General features: G+C 41.7%; 1 protein-coding gene across 2 annotated transcripts in view; it reads right to left on the bottom strand.

Moving 5' to 3' along the window:
- Positions 1–3,790: 3,790 nt before the first annotated feature.
- Positions 3,791–9,131, bottom strand: part of LOC138958299 (GLIPR1-like protein 2) — a 53,078-nt gene continuing 47,737 nt past the window's right edge. Inside the window, exons 9-10 of one of the 2 annotated variants that reach the window (XR_011453366.1) lie at positions 7,436–8,555; positions 3,791–6,964 (exon numbers count right to left, since the gene is read on the bottom strand). Coding sequence is in view for 1 of the 2 variants with exons in the window: in XM_070329409.1 (XP_070185510.1) it covers positions 8,436–8,555 (120 nt within the window). In the remaining variant the exon portion in view is untranslated. Of the gene's footprint in view, positions 8,556–9,131 lie in introns of both variants that reach the window. The other variant, XM_070329409.1, reaches the window with a different exon arrangement.

Genomic DNA, 9,131 nt, shown 5'->3' with positions numbered 1-9,131 from the left:
TTTGTATGCACAAGCACAACACATGCAAATGTTCCGCCGAGGACGAGAAGAAAAGCTTCCAAATCAATTTCCCAGACTGCATTCTTGTGAGGAGGAGAACAACAGATACGTTATCTTTATAAGACAACATCAACATGAGCGTGTGACCTAGATTGTCTGGTTGAGCCATTGCTGACAAGCAGGTTACTGACGACAGCTTGTAAGGATGACATTTGGTTTTGGAGTTAATAGGAGGTTAAAGATGTTTTTTCATTTTAGACTTGGACATAAACATTGTCTGTTTATTTTGAAGCAGCTTAACGGAGAACAGGACTTGGTGGTATGAGTAGTTTTACAAAATTATCAAATAGAAACATAAACAAGTCGCGTAAGGCGAAATTACTACATTCAGTCAAGCTGTGGAACTCACAGAATGAAACTGAACGTAGTCCGCCGCTAGTGCAAAAGGCAGTGAAAGTGACGAGCCTGTTTGGCTCGGTTGCGCTGTGCTTCATAGCACGCTTTACTGTACCTCTCTTCGTTTTAACTTTCTGAGCGTGTTTTTAATCCAAACATATCATATCTATATGTTTTTTGAATCAGGAACCGACAAGGAATAAGATGAAATTGTTTTGAAATCGATTTCGGAAATTTAATTTTGTTCATAATTTTTATATTTTTAATTTTCATAGCTTGTTTTTAATCCAAATATAACATATTTATATGTTTTTGGAATCAGAACATGATAAAGAATAAGATGAACGTAAATTTGGATCGTTTTATAAAATATTTTTATTTTTACAATTTTCAGATTTTTAATGACCAAAGTCATTAATTAATTTTTAAGCCACCAAGCTGAAATGCAATACCGAAGTCCGGCCTTCGTCGAAAATTGCTTGTCCAAAAATTTCAATCAATTTGATTGAAAAATGAGGGTGTGACAGTGCCGCCTCAACTTTTACAAAAAGCCGGATATGACGTCATCAAAGACATTTATCGAAAAAAAGAAAAAAACGTCCGGGGATATCATTCCCAGGAACTCTCATGTCAAATTTCATAAAGATCGGTCCAGTAGTTTAGTCTGAATCGCTCTACACACACACACACACACAGAGACAGACAGACAGACACATACACCACACCCTCGTCTCGATTCCCCCTCTACGTTAAAACATTTAGTCAAAACTTGACTAAATGTAAAAATGCACAGAAAGCACCAAGGCCGTTGAATTTTGGTATGTGTCCAAATGGAGGGATGTCGTCTTCTCTATATCCAAACCTGGCCACACCTCAAACGGCAAGCCGAATCGTTTACAGGGGAAACGCGTGCCTATAAGGTTAGTGGGAGCACACATCAAGATTGTAATCAAGTCTGCTTGTCACATTTTGACCGTGGCGGGACACAGAGATCTTATCAATGTCTACAGGGGGATACGGGTCCTCTGTTTTCATGACTGTCCCCTTATCCCTCGGGCGTTCTCTGTCTTGACTATAGTTTTATTCACTCTAAAAATTTAATGTGCTCCACCTTTGAACACAATTTCTACAATCAGAATCACAAAACAAGAATGGTATGTTATTGGGACACACACACACACATACACACACACAAACACCACACACACACACACACACACACACACGCACACTACACATACACACACACACGCACACACACACGCACGCACACACACACACACCCATTCACACACATGCACACACACACACACACACACACAGACACACACGAACGAACACACACACTCACAGCTCGCATCCAGGCTGTTTATTTTGGGTATGTGACCAAGTGGAGGGATTGTCTTACCCATGAAAAAGCTAGCCAGATCTGAGACGGCGAGGCGTATCGATTACACAGGAACGACTGTGCCTTTAAGGTAGTGCTAAAGGAGGGTAAGATAATTTCAGAAAACCCTCTGAGGTTACCACCATACTTACTTACTTACTGCCTTTCACGCCTGGTGGCGTGTAGGGCAGCGACACCATCATACACATCGTAGTTTTAAGTTCAAAACACCGCCCGAGTTTGCCTTGGTTTTCTCATCCATCACTTTCATGTTGCTAGTGGGATTGACCTGACATTCGCGACAGCTACCAGCAGTCAAGTGGGGCCATACTAAGGTGAAGCGACTACCTAGAGCATTGTTGCATAAGGTTATGTTGTTGACTTTTACTTGGCCATAAGGTATATAGCTGTTTGAGACTTGAGGAGAAAGTCTTCTTAAATGTAGAGTATTGTGCACCCCCGCAGGCATGCACGCACGCGTACGAACGTATGTCACACGCACGCACGCACACACACACACACACACACACACACACACACACACACACACACACACACACTCACAAACACACAAACGCGCGTACGCACACACACACACACACACACACGAACTTGACATATTCTATTTACAGCCACATCGAACAACACATTTCCAGCTGCAGTTCGTTCACACAATCACACACACACGCGCGCACGCAAACACACATACAAGCTCGAGCGTGCGCACGAGCACACGCGCAGTAGCCGGTCAGTCAAACAAACAGACAGACAGATAGACAGACACTCAAGCGCACACATGCAAAACACAATGTCACACAAACGTTTACCATTTTATTTGTATTATTCAAACAGTATTTTACCACACTCGTGTACTTTTTTTTCGCAGAAAATGTTGAATAAGGATCAATATTCATAGCTTTAACAAAATCACCTGAAACTGCATAACACAAATACAAGAACGCGCGTTTTCACGAGACTCGGAAATGCATATATAGAACATGAATAAATAAGGTGTACATTGGTTGAATATCTGTGGTCTGGATTACGTGTATACAAGATTTATGAAACAGTACGTTTGACATTTAAGCTTGAACTTGTAAATTCCAATATCATACTTTGTTATCTAACTAACGAGAGAGAGAGAGAGAGAGAGGGAGAGAGAGTGAGAGAGAGAGAGAGAGAGAGAGAGAGAGAGAGAGAGAGAGAGAGAGAGAGAGAGAGAGAGGAGAGGGAGAGAGAGAGAGAGAGAGAGGGAGGGAGGGATGGAGGGAGAGAGAGAGAGGAGAGAGAGAGAGAGAGAGAGAAGGAGAGAGAGACTGAGAGAGAGAGGGAGAGAAAGAGAGAGAGAGAGAGGGAGAGAGAGAGGAGAGAGAGGGAGAGAGAGAGAGGTAGAGAGAGTGAGAGAGAGAGAGGGAGAGAGAGAGAGAGGGAGAGAGAGAGAGAGAGAGAGAGAGAGAGATAGGGAGGGATGGAGGGAAAGAGAGAGGGAGAGTGAGAGAGAGAGAGGAGAGAGGGAGGGAGAGAGAGAGAGAGTGAGAGAGAGAGAGAGAGGGATAGAGAGAGAGAGAGAGGGAGAGAGAGAGATGGAGGGAGAGAGAGAGGAGAGAGAGGGAGAGAGAGAGAGAGGGAGGCAGGGAGAGAGAGAGGGGGAGAGAGATAGAGAGAGAGAAGGAAAGAGAGAGAGAGAGAGAGAGAGGGAGGGAGGGGGAGAGAGGGAGAGAGAGAGAGAGAGAGAGAGAGAGAGAGAGAGAGAGGATAGATAGAGAGAGGGAGGGAGGGAGAGAGAGAGAGAGAGAGAGAGAGAGAGAGAGAGAGAGAGAGAGAGAGAGAGAGAGAGAGAGAGAGAGAGAGAGAGAGAGAGAGAGAGAGAGAGGAGTATACTTGCGTTTTGTAATGTCCGTAAAAGACACGAAAGCAGTACCCAGCACATACAGGAAGTTTGCAGGGGCACACCTCAATGCAAAGAAACTTTGTTCACAGCTAACTGAATGCTTACCCTTTTAAAAAAAAAATATGGTATTTACAATAAGCCTAAGAAAATATTGAAACAAAAGAAAAACCACACAAGCCGAAGGGAATGAAACTATGAGAAAACATGCAGTGAAGAAACAAATACCTATTTTGTCACAGTGTAAAAGGAATGATAATTACTGACAAACTAACTTGAAGAAACACACACATTCACGGTAACATTCATGCAAACACTTTACAAACAAAAAAGGCGAAAATGCCAAATTAGTCATTTAAGAAATTGCCGTCACAGACACAGACACAAATACGCGCATTCCTTCTTCTTTTTCTCTCTCCCACCCACACACACATAAAAACATGGCAAGTTGGAATGCATTGATTTTGTCTTTTTTAACCTGGAGGGTTCATTACCCCATTAAAGCACCTTTGTCTAGCAATTAACCTTCTTAAGAGTTTACATAATTAACATCTAGATAATGAATACAATCACAAAACACAGAAGCGAATACTACATTGACATCATCAGGGAAACAAATAACGGAAACAAATAACGGAATGCTGCAAAGTTGTTAATATCAGGTACAGACAGACCTTGGCTGGAATCCTGAGTTCAGTCTAGCTTGTCCTTTCAGTTTCTTGCATGCACTCCAGTATACTGGCATGAAAAGGTAAACATCTATAAAGACGCTGACGAAAAAATACAAACAAAGTTACTTAAGGAATGTTCATTTAGTTCAGTAAAATCGCACATTAGAACAAATGCGGTATCGGGACATTTAAGCAGATGCAAAGTTATGGCTCGTTTTGACAAGTGCGGTAAGTTTTCGTCATGTAAGGCACCCCAAAAAAAAAGAAAAAAAAAGGTGTGGTTACGGTAACATAGCCCCAAAAAATAGGGTAGGAAGGTAGGCAATCAATTTTTTTTAAACTTTTTTTTCTAATGTGTACAAATTAAACCTACTTGACAGGGAAATAAGTGTGCGACTCGGGCGCTTTCGCTTTCATTGCGTTTTCTGCACTCGTTTTCTTGTTTTGTGTGTGTGTTTTTTTGACAAATGTAATAAAAAGTTATAGGGTCGGCCCCTAAAAATAGGGTAGGTCGGGTTACCGTAACCACACCTATTTTTTTTTTAGGCCTAACCAAAAAAACAAAACCAAAAACCAAATCAAATTGTCATGTGCAGGTTTCACGCTGCTCAAATAGCAAAACTGATTTTGGTCTTTAAACAAATCATCTGTAACAAGTCAGGGAGGCTTACAGACATATCTTATGATCAAATACAACACACTGCCCCTTATGACTCCCTGCTTGATCGTAACCCAAAAGACGTTGTTCGGAAAGAACTCTGTCGGCCGGGCATGAACTGAAATAGTTTGGCCACAGGTGTGTTTCTATGTAAACTGAGTTGCCATTGTGTCACTCACAAATCATCATACTATCATAATTGCCATATACATGCTGTGCGATATTCGTAAATCTGCGCGATTAATAGACAGCAATGGGCAACAAATAACTATTCTATTTGCATACTGCAATGTGGTAACTAAAGCAATCAACTTCATTTGTCATTGCTTACAAGAGCGTTGCTAAAAGACTTTCAAGTCTTTGCAATTGCGCTTTAAAAAACACATCTTTGTAGTTTTACGTAATACGTGCATATATTTTACATTAGTCAAACTGGAGTTGATAGTAACGTCAATTTTCATCTGTTTTTCCTCAAACTGCCGTCGTTGCACTATGTTATGTTTAAAAAAAAAGTCGCGCATAATTACAAATAGCGAGTAATATCATCATTAGCGTAGGGTTAATGACTTGATCAACTAACAAATATACAGCAGCAATTACAATTATATCATACATAGGGAAACAACGTACGCAGGGAAACACACTTAGTATCTTGAAAATAATGACACGGAATATTGTGAGATAACTGAACAGGGTGATATACAAACATAACAAGCGGTAACGTGGTATTCAGATGACCATGAGATTTTGTTCGAACCACATTCATGAAGGTCACTTAGTTTTCTCTAACGCAGCATTCTTTTATCTAAATCACATCACAGGAGCTTGTATCACAGGAGCTTGTAACAAAGCGCCGGTCGATCAAAGTACCCTACTTCTTTCATCCTTATTGTAGGATAACTATTCTAATGGAAGGAGCATAACTAACGGAAGATTGCACAACCGATTAGCATTATGAGTTAGTTCTAATATGCTGACTGTTAGCAAAAGATAACAGACATGTCGAGAAAATGGATTATCAGCATGAGCCAGAGAGAAAGGAAATGACGTAAAGATATATTTGACGTAAATCAAGTGACGCAATTTCACTTGAACCGTCACAACGTTGACAAGGACATTTTGAAGTGAGTGGGTCGGCATTGCAAACGCAGAGGGTGGGTTGTGCCTTGCCGTTATGTAAAGCGCCCACCGACAAAACTGGCTTCTCGGTATTTTTTTTTAGATAAAGAGTGTAGTACCTGACAGAATTTGAAGTGTCATTTTTGGCTCACGTAAGTGTAGCCTATGCGATCGTAACTTTGTCTGTCTGTGCATGCGTGTGTGTGTGTGTGTGTGTGTGCGTGCGTGTGTATGTCTGTGGTAGAAACTTTAACATTTCGTCATTTGAAGACGTCACATTATGACGTCACGCGAAGGAATTACTGAAAGTCTCGGTCATTGTTATTTTGAGCGGGCCGAGACTAGTTGGCAGTCGTGTCCCTGTAAGTAGGCTACATGCAGACAGACAGATCTAGATCTAGTGTCTCGCTTTCTTGCACAGTGTCACCTATGCTTACTGTGTGTGTGTGTGTGTGTGTGTGTGTGTGTGTGTGTGTGTGTGTGTGTGTGTGTGTGTGTGTGTGTGTGTGTGTGTGTGTGTGTGACGGAGTGATTGAGTTTGTGTTACTGTTTGTCGATTTCTTACGTAAGCCTTGAAGGCTTCGCCTCTTGTTCAGAATAAGTCACGCTGATATTGTTAATTCCAGTTTTTACTTTGTCTTGTTAATTTTTAGCGTGATAAACAAAAAAGGTCCCTGCCTGAACGTTATAACATTTAGAGGGTCACCTAGAATCCGTCCTGATTGGTCAAAAAGCCATATGGGGCACTGCATTGGTAATAAAGTGATTTATCAGAGTGAGGACAAAGGAGTAGGATACTTCGATCGACCGACGCCTTGATACAATTTCCTGTGAACCACACACACCTATAGTTCATTTTGCATTGGTAATAAAGTGATTTATCAGAGTGAGGATAAAGGAGTAGGATACTTCGATCGACCGACGCCTTGATACAATTTCCTGTGACCCACACACACCTATGAGGGCCCCAAAGGGTTTAAAATCGTGATCGTGATTGGCGATTTTTGACCTTTCTGTGACCGTGATTGCCGAAATTTCCATTTCTGTGATCGTGATGGGACTTTGCCCGTGATCCGTGATGACAAAAAAATCAAGTCTCGTGATCGTGATCGTCATTTGTTTTCGTGATCGTGATGGGCATTATTGAAAAGCATTTTATTTTCAACGTACATTTTTCACAGCTGTATCACAGTATGATCCTCTATTCGTCAAGGTGTTCGTGATCGTGAAAACAAAAATCAAGGTAACTGTGATCGTGAAAGCTAAAATTTCCCTTCCCGTGATCGTGATGATACCCCCCCCTTTGGGGCCCTCACCTATAGTTCATTTTTCATAATTATGAAACAGCTTATTTACCGGTGGTTATTTTTTGCTCGTTGCTTACCTACCGAAACCTGTTTGTCATCGTTATGCCATCTTTCTTCTTTGGTCATGGTTTCTTGTATTTGTCATACGTTCGTCAGTAATTTCTCACACACACAGTCTTCTCGTCTTTTATTTCTGGAACGATGTCTGACTCATCACGTTATCTCTCCGACTCCTCTTGTCGCTTCTAGACTGGCGTGTCTCGCATTTTGCCATGTTGTCCATTCTTTAGTTTCTTCGTGAATTCATCTTTGGTTTCTTCGTGAACTCATTCTTTGGTTTCTTCGTAAATTCATTCTTTGGTTTCTTCGTGAATTCATCTTTGGTTTCTTCGTGAATTCATCTTTGGTTTCTTCGTGAATTCATCTTTGGTTTCTTCGTGAACTCCTTCTTTGGTTTCTTCGTGAATTCATTCTTTGGTTTCTTCGTGAATTCATCTTTGGTTTCTTCATGAATTCATCTTTGGTTTCTTTGTGAAATAATTCTTTGGTTTCTTCGTGAATTCATCTTTGGTTTCTTCGTGAAATAATTCTTTGGTTTCTTCGTGAATTCATCTTTGGTTTCTTCGTTCCTTGGTTTCTTCGTGAATTCATCTTTGGTTTCTTCGTTCCTTGGTTTCTTCGTGAATTTAAATGACACACTAAATTGTTACTGACAGATGTTGCAGAAATGTCCGCTTACCAGCGGGCAAGCCACACACTCCGCTCTTATGGAAGTGTTCTCAGGTATATCACATATGTTACACCATTGATCTGAGTAAACGAAGTGGCTGAGTCTACTTGTATTCCCTGAATTGCCTCTCCACGAGGTTGTGGAGAGATATTGAAGGAGAGATGACGGTTGGCTGGTTGAAGTGGTTGAGTCTACTTGTAATCCCTGAATTGCCTTTCCCCCTGGTTGTATGGAGATGTTGAAAGAGAGATGACGGTTGGCTGGTTGACGTGGTTGAGTCTACTTGTACCCCCTGAATTGCCTCTCCACCTGGTTGTCATAGACACAGACCACCTGTCTGGTACCGTCGCCACAGTTGCAGGCTGAACACGCCATAGAGGTCACGCGTGGTTGAACCATCTGAAACAAAACACACAGCATAGAACATGTACACAGAAAGACAAATAAGACTTACAGAGCTACAGAAATTGAGGTTAAGCGTGGTTGAACCATCTGAGACAAACACATAGACAGGCCTGAAATGTCCATCTACTCGCCAAATGTAACGTAACGTTGCTGAAACTAATTGTTGGTTTGGCTAGTTCAGTTTGCTCTCTGGCTAGTACATTTTCAGAATCACTAGCCAAAGGCGAGTACACCATTTGTTGGACTGTCAGGGCTGATAGAGACGGAGGTTCCGACAGAGAACGCGTACACAGACAGATAAATAGGACAGAGCAAAAGAAATTCAGCTTTAAGAAGGAACGATCAACGAAAAAAAGGAAAATACACAGGAACTAAATCACAGACCCCCCCCTCACCCCTCTCGCCCCCCAATCCACCTGTAACGCCCCTCATTTGAAATCTAGTATACACACACAAGTTAACTGTATTTCAGCCTCTAAAGCACCGGCACGGGAGGTCGTGGGTTCGAACCCCGGCCGGGTCATACCTGAGACTTTAAAATTGGCAATCTAGTGGCTGCTCCGCCTGGCG

This window comes from Littorina saxatilis, linkage group LG2 (genome assembly GCF_037325665.1).
Source record: "Littorina saxatilis isolate snail1 linkage group LG2, US_GU_Lsax_2.0, whole genome shotgun sequence".
Taxonomy (NCBI): Eukaryota; Metazoa; Mollusca; class Gastropoda; order Littorinimorpha; family Littorinidae; genus Littorina; species Littorina saxatilis.
This window is presented reverse-complemented; position numbering and strand designations above follow the sequence as displayed.